An 18,107-nucleotide genomic window follows, 5' to 3' on the forward strand; every position below is an offset into this window, starting at 1 on the left:
GAAAGAAGTCGGTATTTCAAAAGAGTGGATCTGGGGTGAATTAACGAAGGTAGAAAAGATCTAGGTTTTGGATGGGGGAAGATAAGAGATGGTGGTGAACAGATGTTTTAAAGACCTGGAGGGAGGAGGAGGACCAAGGTCCTTCTTGCCCAGTTGCTCAGTTTGGTTGGACGCCTCGCTCTAGGAAGAGTCAGGGTCGTTCCATATTTTTTCCATTAAGTAATGATGCAGCTTACCATGCTCTTGGGAACTTTCAACACTCCAGAAATTGTTTATACCCTTCCCCAGATCTATGCCTCCTCACAATTCTATCTCGGATTGCTCCAAACGGTTCCTTGGACTTCATGGTAGAGTTCCTGCTCTGACATGCACTTTTTATATTATATTATATATTATATTATACACACATATATAATATCTAATATATATAAAGCATATTGCATTTCGACCTCTCCTGTCAACTTTTCCATCAATTTCAATCATTCTCCTTATCCCAGCAGCTGAGCAGATCGAGATGCCGCCGATTCGTGGCCAGAAAGAGCACATCAAGCGACCAATGAATGCATTCATGGTGTGGGGACGTTGTCACCGCAAGCAAATGGCCAAGGAAATGCCGGGAGCGAGCAATATCGAGGTGAGCAAGGCCCTGGGAGCAGCGTGGCGTTCCATCACGGAGCAGGAGAAACGTCCATACTATGAAGAGTCCCACAGGCTGAAACTTGAACATGATAAGATGTATCCGAGTAAGTTCTTATTCATTAATTTCGCCACCCAAGGTGGATGGACGTTATGTTTTCACCCTGGCTGTTTGTTTGTCTGTCTGTGAACAGGATATCTCAAAACGTTGTGGGCGGATTCGAACAGAATTTAACAGAGATGTAGCGCACGTCACAAGGGCGAAATGATTAGATTTTGGTGAAGATCCGGATTCGGATCCGGCTACTAGAAAATTTTAAGTAATTCTTCACCATTGGGAGATTTGGCCAAAAACGATACACTGCAGGATATCTCAAAAAGTTGTGGACGGATTTGGACGAAGCTTGGTGGACCGTTTGGGTGTCTGACAAGGACAAATAGATCCAGGCTTCTGGTTGGCCATGGAACATCTCCAAATCGTGAAATGTTTTTAGTTTCATCTTCAAATCGTAAAATGTTTTCAGTTTCATCTCCAAATCGTGAAATGTTTTCATATTCATACATGAATCATGGAATGTTCCAGAAATGTTTCTCGCAGTTTCCTGAAATCTCTTGGCATATAATAATATTGTGTTCCTGGAAGGATATTTTGCGGCATTGTAAATTAATTTAGTCTCTTTGGGCCTGCATTATTGAACCTGATTTGAAGTGGAGTTTCCAGGATTCTTGTTCTTTCGATATTTGTCAGCTTGTCCATGTTCATAAATTGTGCAGGAATCCTTTATCATTTGCAATGTAATAAATAAGTAAATTCGCATTTCCTCGGATTTTACTTGAATTTACTATGTATCAGGTATATTTTGGCATGTTCTATGTACGTTACATGTGATTGCACAGTAGAAACTGTTTTTCAGTCCAACAATTTACATCGAATGATATTCCGCAGCTAATCTCTCGATCGTATCGTTTCACTTTCAGATTGGGTCTACAAACCAAGACAATCTCGCACTAAACTCTCCAAAAACATTGTCGACTATCATAACGTTGAGAAAGTGCAGGAGGATAGTCACGGTATTGAACACTCAAAGTGTGGTAAGTGAGTGTCAGATACCAGCTTGACCTCAAGGTGAATTTGTTAAATTATTTCGAGGCTTTCTCCACTGGAGTATGAGTTTGGAGATAACCTTGTATGTATACCACCACTGACCGTTTGTTGTATTTCCAAAACATTCATCCAACTTGCGATTTTTCTTCCCACAGCTCATTCAACTCCATCTCATGATAATCACATCACCTGCAATAGTGATGAAAGGGAGATATCATTACCTGTCCATCAGTTCCAATTCTATCTGACTTGCCCTACGACAAACTCATCCACGGTGCTTGCGACATCTGTGTTTCAGAGTGTCGCACAAGATAACCCATGTAGTTCTGTTCCAGTCTTGTATCAGGACAACTTTGAAAATATTGAGAAGGGTCAATGCTTATGGCTGCAGGAACCTTCACAGCCAGTCCCTCTCGCTGTGCTGGGAAGTCCTCCACTGGAGCACGAGATAATCCCGTCGCAGTTGCAGAACCTTTTAGTTGTCCTCCAACCACAATACCATCAGGTTTATGGAGCATCTCCTGAGTGCACACATCGAGTGAATAATATAAGTCAGAACGCAGGAAACATTTTACCAACTATTCAACCCCAAGGTCAACATGGGATTGATAACATTGCACTGGACAACGATCAGCACCAGCCCAACAGGTAAGTTCACTGTAAAAACATCATAGCCGTGGACAACCTGAGGCAGGAATAAATAGCTCATTAACAACCTCTCTATTTTGTTTTCACAGTGGTACCTGCAATTTCAGCCCTTGCCTTTTAAATGAAGGTGATCGACAGCATGAAATGTTGCACTTTATGAACCACAATGTCCTTCAGACAAATGAAAATACCAACCAAGAAAGCACGGCGGCACACAAATCCCACCGTGAGGCTAACCTCGCAACAGATTCTGAACTTCTAAACTCAGTCGAATTGATGGCAAGCTCTTTGCTATCTGATGTTGATTGGCACAAGTCAGCTGAACTGCCTGAAGAATATTTGCCAGCTGACTTTCAACACTTGCTGGAACTGCCTGCAATGTCTCTGCCAACCGACTCAAACGAGTCCGTGAGGCGGCCTGTGGACTGTTTCAGTTTTCCAGCTGAGCTCAACTGGTCAGCAGAACTGTCAGACCTTTTGCTATCTGAAACCACATTCATGAGTGAACTTCCAGAATGAATACTAGCTGACTGATTCCTTCGGTTATCTTCAGGATTCGAATTTCTTCTTGGATTTTGAATTGCTGACAAGCATCGAGACCTGTACCGAGCCTGATTTAGTTGTTTATTATATTGATGTGTGCATGCAGATTCAGCACTGCAGATTCCATGTTAACAGCTTTGAGTCCATTTGGCAATAAATAAAGTTTCTGTTTTCCAAGATTTTGACATCTCAAGTCTCTTTTGCTTCAATAAAATTGGCATAATCGGAACATTACAATCGATGGGCATTTATGGTCTTTTTGTAAAACGAGAAACAGCCGCTCCACGCGGAGGTAGCCACGGTGGGTCATTATTACCTATATTATTTTTGCCAAAAGTGGATGGAGTTTATGTTTCTCCACCTGTCTGTTTGTCTGTGAGCACGATACCTCCAAAAGTATTGGACTGATTCAGACTAAACATGGTGGATAATTTTGGTGTCTGACAAGGACGAATTGATTTGATTTTAATGAAGATCCTGATCTAGATATGAGAACATTTTAATTTTTCAAGTGATTCTTCCCCATTGAGAGATAAACCCAAAAACAATACTGAATAGAGCACGATATCTCAAAACGCTATTGACGGATTAATACAAAACTTGGTGGATGAGTTGGGTAAGTAACAAGAACAAGCCGAAGAGATTTTTGGTTCAGGTCCGGATGGTCAGCGCTCTACTGAGTGTTGTTCAAGTTGTTGTTGTATAGCCCTGGACAGTTCTCTCGAACAAGCCCACGTCATGGAGACAGCCGATCGATCTCGCCGGAGTGACCCAGCGATCCCCCACATCCAGGATGGTGTACCCTCCACCATCATGAAGTCAGGATCACGACAGAGTTAGAGACAGTCAGAGAGAGAGAGTTAGAGAGATAGAAAAGGAGAGAGAGAGAGAGAAAGGGAGAGAGAAAGAGAGAGAGAGAGAAAGAGAGAGAGAGAAAGGGAGAGAGAAAGAAAGGGAGAGAGGGAGAAAGGGAGAGAGAAAGAAAGGGAGAGAGAGAGAAATGGAGAGAAAGAGAGAGAAAGAGAGAGAGACTTTTTGTGCCCTTTTATTATAAAAATATAAGCCATTACACAAAGCCGTTGTAAGCAAAGCAACCAGTTTAAAGAAACATTTCGTAAGGATCATGAATTCACCAAAAGGAGCAAAGGATATTTAAAGGAAACCAGCAAGTATAAAAATTTTACAAACCAAAGGTGAAGACACAAACAAAAACCACAAACAATTTTTAAAGGAAATGCTCATGCAAGAGCTATGAAGACATCAAGAGCAAATTAAGCGTTTAATTAAATTAAGCGAAAAAATTGAGAGAGGGAGAGAGAGAGAGGGAGAGAGAGGGAGAAAGAGAAAGAGAAAGAGAGAGATTTGAATTTTAGGGTCTTTTATTACAAAAGTATAATAGAAAAACAAGTATTACAATAGCAGTCAACAAAAGTAATTAAATCAAGGAACAGAAAGACATGAGATTAATTAGAGCAGCAAAAGAAGTTCATCTCCCTCCACCTTACACAGGACTTCAGCTTTGCACCATTTTTGAACAAAGTGATTAACCCGAGAAGTCTCTCGGTAAAAGTGAAATTCAGTTTTAAGACGGGCAAACACAAAGCCTTCGAAGGCCAACAAAACACTGCATTCCTGTGAACTTATCCCGGAAACCCTTCTCTCCCGTGTAATATATATCGCGAGTTTCGCCTCAGCAAGCAAGAAATTAACAATTTGAGATCCGACATTCTCATTAGATACAGGCATGCAGTACACAAAATGATAGAGGGAAAAACAAAAACCGAAATTCCGGAAAGTATATTGCAGGAGTTGAAAAAGTGGAGCCAGCCTTTGGCATCCGACATATGTGTGGAAAGTGTCCTCGAGTGATGGAAAAAAGGGCATTCATCAGATAACACGAGGTTCATTCTTTTGAGAAACACGTTGGAAGGCAAGGAATAGTGTGCAAGCCTCCACTGTATGTCTCCGGCACGTTTAGACACAGGTGACGTGCACATCGAGGACCAGGTAGGAGAAGATGGAGCCCCTGCAGGCAGAAGATCTTTCCAGTGGGTGGTCAGTGGGCTATTGGGGTTAGTCGAAATGACAACATTAAGACATTGCACGTACAGAGTAGCCATTGCACAGGCTTGTCGAGGCTTTGTGGAAGGAGCGCCAGAAAAACAACAATCAGGGAAGTCAGGGTGCATCGTTTTTGTGTTTTGAACCTCGTGTAGTGAGTGGAGGCCACGATAAATGAAAAGAGTTAAACACTTTAACAATTGAACGAATAAGTTGTCCAATTAGTCGAGCTGAGGTAACATTGCAAACTTCCAAAATCTGGTTAGGGGTCTGCCATCCAGAACAAGTATGGTTAACAAATTCCCTGACAAGGGAAAAACCAGATTCACTAAAGGATTCTGAGTATTGCGTTGCAATACATGTCCCTACCAAAGTTCAAAGTGCCATAACTTTGTCAAAAATGATCGAATATGTAAATTTATGCACGGCTGATGCTGGTTTTCAAACTTGATCTGAGGTATGCTGAGACACATGTGTGTCATGCCTGGCCTCGTTGATAAGCCCGGAAGGTCGCTCCGTGGAGCAACCTGCACGTATTGCACTGTGTGAATTATAGGTTCATGCTTTAAAACGTCATAACTCTGAAACCATGTGACGCATGACGTCATGCTCGCAGACTTTTTTTTCGTCATGGGTATGCGATTGTGCCTGCAAAGTTTGGCCTCGATCTGTTCAGCCGTTGCAGAGAAAAAGGGGTTTTCGTGTTTTCACGAAAAACAATATGGCGGCCGAACCACGTGACCTGTGCTGTCATAATCACCATTAAGATATTCTCCCGACCGAGTCCCTCCAGCGGTGAAAATTTGATCTCAATCGGTCCTATTATTGCAGAGAAATTGTTTGTTAAAGGAAATTAAATGTTAAAATGGCACTGAGTGAAGGATCATCAGAATTATCAGAATTCCCAAAGTTCAAAGTGCCATAACTTTGTCAAAAATGATCGATACGTCTTGAAGTTCGAACTTGATCTGTAACTTATTATGAGGAAACCATATGCCAAGTTTGATATCATTAGCATTAAGAGTTTAGAAACAAAGTCCGGAAAACTGTTCTTTGTGTGACGGACTGACAGACTGACAGACGGACGGACTGACAGACTGACAGACTGACAGACTGACGGACAGACGGACAGACGGACAGACGGACAGACGGAGGGACGGCGTGTAAACCTATAGTCCCGTCCGGTGTACACCGGTAGGGGACTAATAAGATACAGTTCAAGTCATTGATTATTGGGATTATTGCTCACATGCCCAGCAAGGATCAGGACATCACTTGCGTTTTTGAAGGTTGTTCGAATTCTGAACTGAGGCTGGAGGTTCCTTGAGGATGAGCCATGAGGATGAGCCAGCTTGATGACCAACAAGATGGACGATACAACCATGGAAACGGATCAACCGTTCGGAATCCAATACAAAAGCTCCCAGGTAATCGGGTGTATTTTCCTTTTCATCATTGCCAGAGTTCTCAAGTTTCATTTTATCCTTTCACAACACTCACAAACATTATTCTGTGTATAACTGAGAATGAGGAAAAGAGCCGATCAGGGTTGAGAGCCGCACTCTTAGTAAAGTCCTTATAAAGATCCGCAGGTTCCAAACCACTGTTCTGACAAGACACCTGAAACAAGACCAAAAGTCTAACAGCGGCGTAGACGGGCGTGTAAAATATTATCAACCACAAACACATATGTTTAGCTTTTTAAACAGTCGCTAATGCCGTGTATAACATTAAACAAAGAAATTTGGAGGAATCGCGACATCCGTGAGGTAGGTTTTACTTACAGAACTGTGGGAAGATCTACTGTACTCTATATTATACCCCACAAGGTTTGGGTAAATAACATGACCGTTCCTGGCGCTAATGTGGCGTTTTTCGAAGCGAACTTTTGAAACTCGCTCCTGCTGTTTAACACGAAACTGAAAGGGAGAAGCCCGGGTTGTGCTCATTTACCAAGCAGCTAGCTAGCGCTTGCCAAGCCAGCCGTTCCTTAACGGTTTTGAATGGAGTGCTTGCTCGAATGCTCAAACCACTTGGCGATCTCTCCACAAGAAACTTGGTAAATGAACACACACCCAATGTTCTTGAGACCCGACCATAGATCGACTGTAATCTATATACCCCATAAGACGAATGACTCTTCCTGCCGCTCCCGTCGTGAGCGGGTGTACACCAACTAATAAATTAAAATGTCGGTCGGTTGACTCAGTGGAGTCAGCCGTCGTCATGACATCATAGACGTAATGACGTAACGGACATACAACTGACAGAACGGTTTTTCAACTTCCAGTACGTTTGCAGTCGCGACGAAGAGATTAGTGTTATAAATAGATTTACTGTAATATTAGCGTTACGTTATCATTATTTCAAAAATGATATTACCATTAAAAAACCGAGGCTAATTCCTGACCTGACTTCCTCGGTTATTAGTATTCGTGCTGAACACCGCTCATCATTGATCATGAACCGCACACCGCTTCAATCCATCAACCTTCCTTTCACGACATTGGGATTAAAGTATTATGGTTATATTTTCTATATTATTATTACGAAAACGACACAACTGAAACGACACCACTACTGTATGAAGAAACCTGGGCTAATTTGTCCGAAGCAGTCCGAAGGTGAAGCATAACGCCTGAGGCCTATACGTGCCGTACGGTTTTGTTGGAAGAGCCGAAACGCCGATGCTTTCGATATCTGATGGTCATTTTAACAATCGGTTTGTTTGTGGTTCACACTGAGTGAAAAACATCAAGGTAGAGCATGGCGATTGTGACATATGACAGGTTCGACAATAAGTTCGGCCTGAACGGCATATAAATCAAAATGGCGACGTGTGTCGAGTCAGCTGCCATACCGCCGTAATAACATCAGACGTAATTACATCACCCTGTCATGTGAAGTGACCAGATCCTCAGCTCTGATTGGTATAAGTTTGAGGGGACATACATATAGTCTAGTAGGAAGACTAGGTCCCCCTGCACCCCCCGGAGATATACTTCTAATCAGTGTTTCTAGATTGGACAAAATGTGTAGAAAATGACTAGCTATGGCCCCAAGCTGAAAAAATGTCCCACATACCATTTTTATGCAAATTACTGCTGCCATTATCAAAAAAACGATTTTTGACATATCTCAGCCAATATTGCAGATAATTGAAAAAATAAGGTGTCTAGACTCATGTTTTGAAGGGCATAGATCATGATAGAACTATTCATAACATGATTACATGTGTCTATGGTATACTAGTATGCATATTAATGCTGTAATTACAAAATAATCAGTTTTACAAATGATAAGGATACGTTAATACTGCAGATAACTTAACATGGTACATAAGGGGTCTAAACCCAGGTATTTTCAAGGTTAAATGTCAACAAGATGCTCCTGAGTCTTGCATAGGGGCGGGACATTGGCAGTAACATTGGTACCACTCAACTTTTCTTCCCACCATTGACTTTGTATTGCGAGAGATTTTCACTTGCTTATTTAAAGGTTTCTCACCCAGCCCACGTAAAATCTACCAACTCCTGCTGTTAACTCCCAAACATATTTTTTTATGTTATCCAATCACAGTGCAGAAATGACAGACTAGAGATCCAAATTAGTGCTGCTATAGCTGCCATTTTACATTTCCATCCATGTAACATGCGCGCTCGCTCGCTCGTATCAATTGGTAATGTCGCGCGCTCGTATCAATTGGTAACGTTGATGTTATTGAATACCTCAGTTGAAAGTTCAGTCTTCCATTCCATCTGTGTGTTGTTCTTGGTATTCATCCTCCAATCTAGCCAGGTAAGATGCTAACTATAATGTTACTCACACTCTTGACTTCAGTTTCTGCATGAAATCATAAACAGGCAGAATAACAGCTGAGCCAGCTAGCACCATGTTAGCTAACGTTAAAGCTAGCCTCATCTATGTACAGTATGTTCCTAATGTCGGTGTAACTTAAACTTTTGTTAATGCCAAACATGAGACATATCTGTTGACTTCTGTATATGAATTGAACCAGAAAGAGGCACGACAGCTGAGCTAGCTACAGTAACTTAGCACAATGTTTCATTGGCCTAGATAGCTAACGTTAGTGTGGAAGAATTTAGATGTTTTAGCTATTAGCACTTTTGATGCCACTAAACATGGTTTAGTCAGCTAAAAAGTACCCTAGTGTAGAACATGACTCAGAACCTCTGTTACCTCACTGAAAACTCAGAGCCTCCTTTCACAGGCACTTTTAACATCATTCGTGATTTCTTATTTGTCATTTAACAGTGATGGTAGACATCGACAGCAAGCATGCCCAAAAGAAAACGGAGTGTAGAACCTGCAGCCCAAAGCTCTCCTCCTACATGCATCCTTCATGTACCATCCATGTCTGATCATGGGGATTTCACGCCCCTCCGTAAAATTAAAGGATCTGCTTCAGAAAAACTGCAACTGCTTCAAAAGATCCGGGATAGACGTCTCAACCAACCGCATGACTCCCCATGTCGTATGCAATCAGTATGTGATCAGATCCCGGCAACTCTTCCTGATGACCTAGAAAGAGTAGGATATCACAGCAAGTGTTATAAGCACTTTGTCCGCCACTTTCATCGTCTGGGAGATGATACAGAACCAGGGCCATCAACCTCATCATGGCATCACTCTCCTCGTAAACCAGGAGGTTCTGCTGAACCCATCTTCCCGCCAGAGTGTATATTTTGTGAGAAAGTTGAGACCAAAGATGCTCATCGCAATACTGAGAGGCCTACAACCTTCCCATCCTTTAAAAACAAAGAAAATGCATGGGAGCAAATCGAAACACGGGCTGAGAAAATGGGTCTCTATCGACTCCATCGAAAGGTGAAAAACAAAGACCTCTTTGCATGTGAGGCCAAACACCATCCGTCATGTTTTAAAGCTTTCCGCACAGCATTCTACAACTATGAGCGTGCGATTCACAGAGCCGAAGCACCAAAGGAGCAGGCTTGCATGTCAGCCGCCCATGAAAAGGCATTCAACTCAGTACTGGAACACATTCAAACCCAGGTCATCCAGCAGAATAAAGTTCTACAGCTTTCTTCCTTGCGCTTGCTCTATGTCGAGGAACTGAAACTGAATGGATATGAGAACTCAAATTATCGGTCAGAGAAACTACTGAAACGCCTACAGAATGACCCAATCAAGGAGCATATCCACTTCACGAAGGTTGATCATGACAAATGTAATGTCATTTCTTTCTGGCTTGTGCACAGCTCAAACATAACAGTTTCCAATGCTCTCGCACGAGCATTCACACTCGGAAGCACAAACAAGAACCAAAATGTTGCCCTCCAACTTCGCCAGGGTATTCTACAGGCTTTCAGAGAGTGTAAAGACCAACCATGGCCACCAACAGCTGAAGACATGGAGCTCAATCCTGAAGACATCCTACCTCCAGACCTTGTCCGCTTTCTCAGCGTGCTAATGACTGGCAAGGAGGGCATCGAGACAGAAAAGGTGAAGCGTCTGGTCTTCTCCATTGGACAAGATCTGTGCCGTGCAGTGTCAGATGGAAAATGGAAGTTACCAAAGCACATTCTCCTCTGTGTGACTGTAAGGCACCTGTTCCGAAGCAAACAGCTCACCACAATACTACACAGGCTTGGACACTCTGAGAGCTACGATTTCGCCTTGGAGTTGGAAACTGCTCTCGCCAAGGTCCTGGATGAAGTCTCAACTTATCGTACACCACAAATTGTGACAGGAGAGGGCAACCTTGTATTCCACTGTGAGTGGGACAACTTGAATAAAACCACTACCAGTGTGCACGGCAGCAACATTGTAAACAGTGCTGGAGGAATCATGGTGCAGGAGGTCAAGCCCGGGTTCGAGAGCAGCAAGGACCGAATGCTACCTACCATCAATAGGTCACAACAGCGTAGCCTGAAGGTCGACACACCAAAAACTCTCCCACCCTTGCACTTTACTCGCGTTGGCCCGAAGTTCCCTGAAGGCTCATCATTCACACCGCCAGCAGAGAATGACACAGTCTATGCCACTACGATGCAAGAGTACTACATCTGGCTCTTCATCAGATACATCGGAAGCTGTGGCCTGCAGCCTGTGCCTGGGCTAGGGGGTTTCACCTCTGCAACTGGTTCTCCCCCACCCAGCAAATCAACAGTCGACTACTGCACGCCTATCCACCAACCGATCACAGACAACGCAGTTGTTCGTGAGCTACTGAAGCGTTCCGAGGCAGCAACTGCTGAGGTGGGTCAGAGATGGGTCCTGAATACATTTGATCTGGGTGTCTGCATGAAAGCCCTTCCCATCATCTGGCGCTGGCCAAATGAATTTGCTAGTCATGTAGTAACGATTGGACCCTTCCACACATCCATGAACTACATCGGGATGCTCACTGGACACAAGATGCGTGGTTCTGGATATGCAGAGATTCTCTTTGAGGCACAACTAGTAACAAGTGGATCTCTCAAAGGTGTTCTCAGTGGAAAGGCCTACGCAAAGTCCCTCTTTTGCCTCAAAACAGTGTGTGAGGCAATGGAGAGGCTGTTGATGGAGAGATTCACTGAGGAGGAGAACATCATGATCTCTGACCCTGCTGTGCTTCTCAGAATGACCCAGTCTTGCAACCGAGAGCACCTCGATGAAGCCCTCAAAGACCCCTCAACTCTACTCCTCATCAAAAAGTACCATGCCTTTGAGGAAAAGGTGCGCAAGGGCCACCTGGGGAAGACAGCTGCCTTCTGGATGTCGTTCATTACCCACTGCCATCTTGTCTTCATGCTCCTCCACTCTGTGAAGACCAACAACCTCCAGCTGTTTCACAAGTGTAACGGAGAGATGGCAGATATCTTCTTCGCCTTTGACGGACACAACTACTCCAGGTTTGTGTAGCATACATGGTAAAATGTATAACCATCACTGAGTAGATTTTAATTGATACTTGGGTTCATGTATTATGAGAGGAGCTATTCCAATAAATGTCTACAGTATTTCCCTCTCTGTACTTTACAGATATCTGACTTGGCTGGAAGTCCACCTGACAAATCTGGAAAGCACGCACCCAGGGGCCAAGGACCTGCTTACTATGGGTGCAATCGCAGTGGCTCGCTCGATGATACCAGGGGCACTCAGTGCTGTCGACAAGACAATGGAAGAAACGTTCATGCGCTTTGCTAAATCATCAGGTACATCATTTTCTTTCAGTACATTATACATTTGAAACTGTAGAAACCAGCTTTATATGATGTAAACTGCTCTTACAAAACATTTCCCTTTTAATGATTGGGTTATGCAATTAAAATATGTTCACTTTTCAGGTGGCTTTGCTGGCCTGTACAGTCAGTTTGGGGCATACCAGAGATGGTGCCGAACAACCACAGCACGGGCACAGTTCTATGAAAAGACCCTTGAGATGGTGGATCTCATCGATGACCCAGACTGCCCAAGAGCAGGGAGACATCGTGAACTAGAGAAGGCAGAGATCAGAAAAGGCGAGGAGGCCGTTCAGCGAACCCTAACTACTATCAAGAACTTCACCAATCCGTTCACCATCATTGATAAGGACAAACTCTACTGCCTGGCCTCTGGTGCTCCCGTCCCCATGGATGTTGAGATGGATGTGTTACAAGCAGAAGCTGTGGGGAAAGCTGCGAAAGCTGACTTCATCAGGCGCCTGGAAAGCGGAGAACCTGAGAGCTTCTTCAACCCAATCAAGAGAAAGAAACTCAAGACCATGGAGGCTAGTAACAAGAAGATCACACTAACATCCTCACAGGGCAAGGTAAGGATGTAATCCAATACCCAAGTGCTTTTGTATTTTATGTTGTATTTTTAAATGGCGTCCTGTACATGCTATATTGAGATACAAGATTGAACTCCAAATTTGTTTATTAAAGACAGTGCACATCAATGAACAATGTAAAGATTGTAAATATGCCAATTTATAGCACATGAATAATTTTCACCTGTAGTCCTTCCTGTAGTACATATCAACCAATCACCATTTATCATTCCAGGTCATCCAGTATCAGGAGCAAAGCAACCTTGCATTCCTGCTCCTTGTCAAGTCTCAGAGTCAAGATGAGCCATTAGACCTGGGAGAACTCATGAAGTACTGCCTGATGCCAGTGCCTCCTAGCCTTGGGACACCAGATGGGTTCTTCTGCAAAACCAACAAAGCCTCCATTCTGCACTACCTTTTAGAGGACACCACACCACAAGATCTGCAATACCCCAAGGATGCCCTGTTCATCCAGGATGGAATGGCGCTGCTGCATACCCTTGCCAACCTTCCCCCAACATGTGGTGAGATATGCTTGCAGGTGCTTGATCAGATGGTGGCCAAGCAGCACTTTCTGTTCTCCACTGACAGTTACCATCCTGAGTCAATCAAAGCGCAGGAAAGGCTGAGGCGGGGCAGCTCAGAGAAGATCATTCTGGCTGGACCAGCAACCAGGAAGCCATATGACTTCAAAATGTTCCTTGCAAATGACGACAACAAAAAGCAGATGTGCCAGCTTCTTCTGAAAGTGTGGAGTGGACAAGAGGCAGCTACCAGGCTGGAGAGAACAGAGATGGCTGTGCTGATCGTGGAGGGGAAGGCCCACCAACTTGCCTCAACGAATGGCAAGGTAAAATTGAAAGCCCTTCGTGAATGGCGATTCAATTTGTAATTTTTCCTGAAAAAAAGGTGATTACCTGTGATGTTTGTCTAGATCTGAAACTGGCAGTGACTGGTGATTGAAATGCGGTGCCTTTTTGTGTTTCAGGTCGAGGTACGTGAACTCCCCACGATCTACAGCAACCAGGAAGAGACTGATACCAGGGTGGTTCTGTACCTCCATCATGCTGCTACCATCGGATACAAGAACGCTGTAGTCAGAACACCGGACACAGACATCCTCCTGATCCTGCTCCACCATGCCCACAACATCAAGCTGACGGTGTACCTGGATACAGGGTCAGGGAAGCATCGCCAACTTGTCAACGTCTCTGAGCTGGCAGAATCCCTGGGAGAGGACTACTGTGCCACTCTCCTGGGGTACTATGTGTTCAGCGGAGAAGACTGCACCAGTGCCTTCAAAGGGAAGGGAAAAGTCGGGCCCTTGAAAAAGCTGGAGAAGAATCCCAGGTTTCACAGGGCATTCGGTGAACTGGGTGACAACTGGGATGCCAACCCTGAGGTGGAGAGGCAGTTAGAAAAATTCACCTGTGTGATGTACGGCCAGAGTCGCGAGTCATCAGTGGACATTGTCCGTGCCAAGCTGCTACGAAAAATGGTGGGAGAGGACAAGACCCTCACATCCAAGTCCAAGGTTGATCTGGCTCGCCTTCCTCCATGCCAGTCTGCCCTGAAGCCGCACATCCAGCGTGTGAACCACCGCGTAGCATTGTACAAAAGAGCCGATCAACCTATCATCGAAAAGCCAAAACCTTATGAGGAGCAAGGATGGATAAGGACTGATGAAGGACTGTTGAAACCAATGTGGTCCAGTGGTCCCATCCTACCAACCTCACTGGTGGATCTTCTGAACACAGGAGAGCACGAAGAGGAAGAGGAAGAGGAAGGAGAAGAAGAGTTTGACTCTGACGATTTCGATGAAAATGATGATGACTGACTCAGTGTAGAATCACTAATGCTAATGATGTTTATCTAAAACAAGCAAGAGAAGAGTGGTCACATTGAGTGCTAGGACTATTTTGACAGTTGTAATATTTAGAAAAATAAAACTTTGTGTTAACGTCTGTGTAGACGGACCTTAATATGAGTCTATTATTTCGTAAAACTGTGATTATTTTGTAAATAAAGCACTAATTAGCATACTAGCAAACCATAGACACAGGTGATCTTGTTATGAATAGTTCTATCATGATCTACACCCGTCAAAACATGAGTCTAGACACCTTATTTTTTCAATTATCTGCAATATTGGCTGAGATATGTCAAAAATCGTTTTTTTGATAATGGCAGCAGTAATTTGCATAAAAATGGAATGTGGGACATTTTTTCAGCTTGGGGCCATAGCTAGTCATTTTCTACACATTTTGTCCAATCTAGAAACACTGATTAGAAGTATATCTCCGGGGGGTGCAGGGGGACCTAGTCTTCCTACTAGACTAATACGGACGGACAAACAGTTCGAGACGGCTTCGACCGATAGGCGACACATTAAAAACATGAAATTATATATTACGCCCGTCCGTCAGTCCGTCAGTCCGGCAGCAGACTTAAAATCGACACTATAAGAGAACTTTCTGTGTGTGTGTGTGTGTGTGTGTGTGTGTGTGTGTGTGTGTGTGTCTGTCTGTCTGTCTGTCAGTGTGTTTGTCTGTATTTGTATGTGTGTGTGTCTATGTCCTTGTGTGGATGTGTGTCTGTCTGTGTGTGTATGTGTGTGTGTGTGTGTGTGTGTGTGTGTGTGTGTGTGTGTCTGTGTGTGTCTGTGTGTGGATGTGCATCTGTCTGTGTCTGCCTGTCTGTGTGTGTATGTTTGTGTTTGTGTGTGTGTGTGTGTGTGTGTGTGTGTGTGTGTGTGTGTGTGTGTGTGTGTGTCTGTCTGTGTGTGGATGTGCGTCTGTCTGTGTGTGTGTCTGTCTGTGTGTGTATGTGCGTGTGTGTGTGTCTGTCTGTGTGTGTATGTGTGTGTGCGTGTGTGTGTGTGTGTGTGTGTGTGTGTGTCTGTGTATGTATGTGCGTGTGTGTGTCTGTCTGTGTGTGTATGTGCGTGTGTGTGTGTCTGTCTGTGTGTGTGTGTGTGTCTGTGTGTGTCTGTGTGTGGATGTGCGTCTGTCTGTGTGTGTGTATGTCTGTGTGTGTGTATGTCTGTGTGTGCATGTGCGTGTGTGTGTGTGTGTGTGTGTGTGTGTGTGTGTGTGTGTGTGTGTGTGTGTGTGTGTGTGTGTGTCTGTGTTGCTATTTTTCTCAGAGATGGCTGAACGGATCTTCGTCAAACTTTCAGAGGTTTATCCGTGAGTGCCGGAGAGTGTTTTAAGGGGGAATTAATTTTGAAAAAAAAAAAGTTAGTTTTTTTTGGAATTCTTTTTAAATCACTTTATAGTACCTGAGCCTTTGTATAGCTGTATAAAAGGTGATATTAAATTGTCCCCAATTGGTGTGCGTGTGTGTAATATCATATTAAATAATAATTTTCCTTATTAGGTGCAGGTAGAGAAGTGTTTTATGCACGTGCAAAAAAAATAGAAAAAAAAATCAAATATATTTCTTCAAAACGCCAAAAGGATCAGAACATCACCGGGAATCGTCGGGTATTCCTGCTAGTTCACAATAAATAAAGGATTATAATATAAAGTAGTTGATACTTTTGCGTCAGTGCACGTTGCGTCTTCGAGGTACCTGCGTCGTTACCCAGCGACGACATCAACAAATTGACGTCGTAAACATTTACAGTTGGCACACTTCGCCGACGCTTTTTGGAAACCTCCTCAAAGACAAGCGAGACGTATAGAGGAAGAAAATAACGGCGGAGAACGGGAAAGTCTAACCTCGGTGGTGGAAAGGAATCCGAGTTCGACAGAGGGAGATAAACGGCAGGTGCATTTAATATTTTGTACAGGTCAGTATCGCTGTCATGAGTGTCATGTGCCTTTTTCTCAGGGATGGTTTCTGTCTGGCCACGTTCCCATAAAGCCTAGACCTGTGAGGTGCTGCAGAGACTGTTGTCCTTCCGGTAGGTTCTCCCATCCCAGCCAAGCAACTCTGTAGTTCTGTCGGTATGGCCATCGGGTTCTATTTTTACTCCCGCCAGGGGGTAATGCATTCGATCGTGTCAGTCCGTCCGTTTGTGTGTGTGTGTGTGTGTGTGTGTTCGTGTGTTTGTGAACAAGATATCTGGAAAAGTTCTGAACGGATTTGGATGAAAGTTGGTGGGATGATTGCCCTTGGGATAAGGAAGAATTGATTAGTTTTTGGTGAAGCTCAGGATATTATTCCGGATCCAGGAATTTTTTGAAGGATTTTTTACCATTGGAAGATCGGGCTCCAACTTGACCCACGGCGGGAGTATGCGCTCTACTGAGTGGCGTCCCAGTTTTATTTTGTGTACAAGATCGAGGCTCGTGTAAAAGCTAAGATTAGTCACCTAAAAATAAACAGACACAAAAAACATATGATCAAGGGAGCGGGAGACAAGATGGGCAGAGAGAGGGAAGAACACAAGTGCAACAGGAGAGAACAGGGACATCGGGAGATCTATGGGAGGGAGAGGGCGTGGGGGGAGTGGGTGGGAGAGGTTAAAAAAAAAACACATGGACACTGCTAGGACTTCCAAGAAAGAAGTCGGTATTTCAAAAGAGTGGATCTGGGGTGAATTAACGAAGGTAGAAAAGATCTAGGTTTTGGATGGGGGAAGATAAGAGATGGCGGTGAACAGATGTTTTAAAGACCTGGAGGGAGGAGGAGGACCAAGGTCCTTCTTGCCCAGTTGCTCAGTTTGGTTGGACGCCTCGCTCTAGGAAGAGTCAGGGTAGTTCCATATTTTTTCCATTAAGTAATGATGTAGCTTGCCATGCTCTTGTGAACTTTCAACACTCCAGAAATTGTTTATACCCTTCCCCAGATCTACGCCTCCTCACAATTCTATCTCGGATTGCTCCAAACGGTTCCTTGGACTTCATGGTAGAGTTCCTGCTCTGACATGCACTTTTTATATTATATTATATATTATATTATACACACATATATAATATCTAATATATATAAAGCATATTGCATTTCGACCTCTCCTGTCAACTTTTCCATCAATTTCAATCATTCTCCTTATCCCAGCAGCTGAGCAGATCGAGATGCCGCCGATTCGTGGCCAGAAAGAGCACATCAAGCGACCAATGAATGCATTCATGGTGTGGGGACGTTGTCACCGCAAGCAAATGGCCAAGGAAATGCCGGGAGCGAGCAATATCGAGGTGAGCAAGGCCCTGGGAGCAGCGTGGCGTTCCATCACGGAGCAGGAGAAACGTCCATACTATGAAGAGTCCCACAGGCTGAAACTTGAACATGATAAGATGTATCCGAGTAAGTTCTTGTTCATTAATTTCGCCACCCAAGGTGGATGGACGTTATGTTTTCACCCTGGCTGTTTGTTTGTCTGTCTGTGAACAGGAT

The 18,107-nt window shown here is 43.9% G+C and overlaps 2 protein-coding genes across 2 annotated transcripts in view; both read left to right on the forward strand.

The window, feature by feature from the left end:
• Nucleotides 1-18,107, forward strand: part of LOC137412267 (USP6 N-terminal-like protein) — a 1,021,586-nt gene that overhangs the window by 830,469 nt on the left and 173,010 nt on the right. The window lies entirely within an intron of this gene.
• On the forward strand, nt 10,257-14,822 carry LOC137420681 (uncharacterized). The gene is made up of 5 exons (XM_068105945.2): nt 10,257-11,868; nt 11,999-12,171; nt 12,304-12,767; nt 13,003-13,617; nt 13,756-14,822. The coding sequence occupies exons 1-5, from the start codon at nt 10,385-10,387 to the stop codon at nt 14,602-14,604; spliced, it is 3,585 nt and encodes a 1,194-aa protein (XP_067962046.2). The 5' UTR covers nt 10,257-10,384; the 3' UTR covers nt 14,605-14,822.

The sequence above is a fragment of the Myxine glutinosa genome, chromosome 1 (genome assembly GCF_964187855.1).
Source record: "Myxine glutinosa chromosome 1, kmMyxGlut1.1, whole genome shotgun sequence".
NCBI classification, from domain to species: domain Eukaryota; kingdom Metazoa; phylum Chordata; class Myxini; order Myxiniformes; family Myxinidae; genus Myxine; species Myxine glutinosa.

Bases quoted from the DNA above. Each gene is read 5' to 3' on its own strand.
- LOC137420681 (XM_068105945.2), top strand. From the start codon at position 10,385: ATGGAGCTCAATCCTGAAGACATCCTACCTCCAGACCTTGTCCGCTTT. The intron at 11,869-11,998 runs GTTTGTGTAGCA...TGTACTTTACAG, and splicing joins GACGGACACAACTACTCCAG to ATATCTGACTTGGCTGGAAG. The intron at 12,768-13,002 runs GTAAGGATGTAA...TTATCATTCCAG, and splicing joins TAACATCCTCACAGGGCAAG to GTCATCCAGTATCAGGAGCA.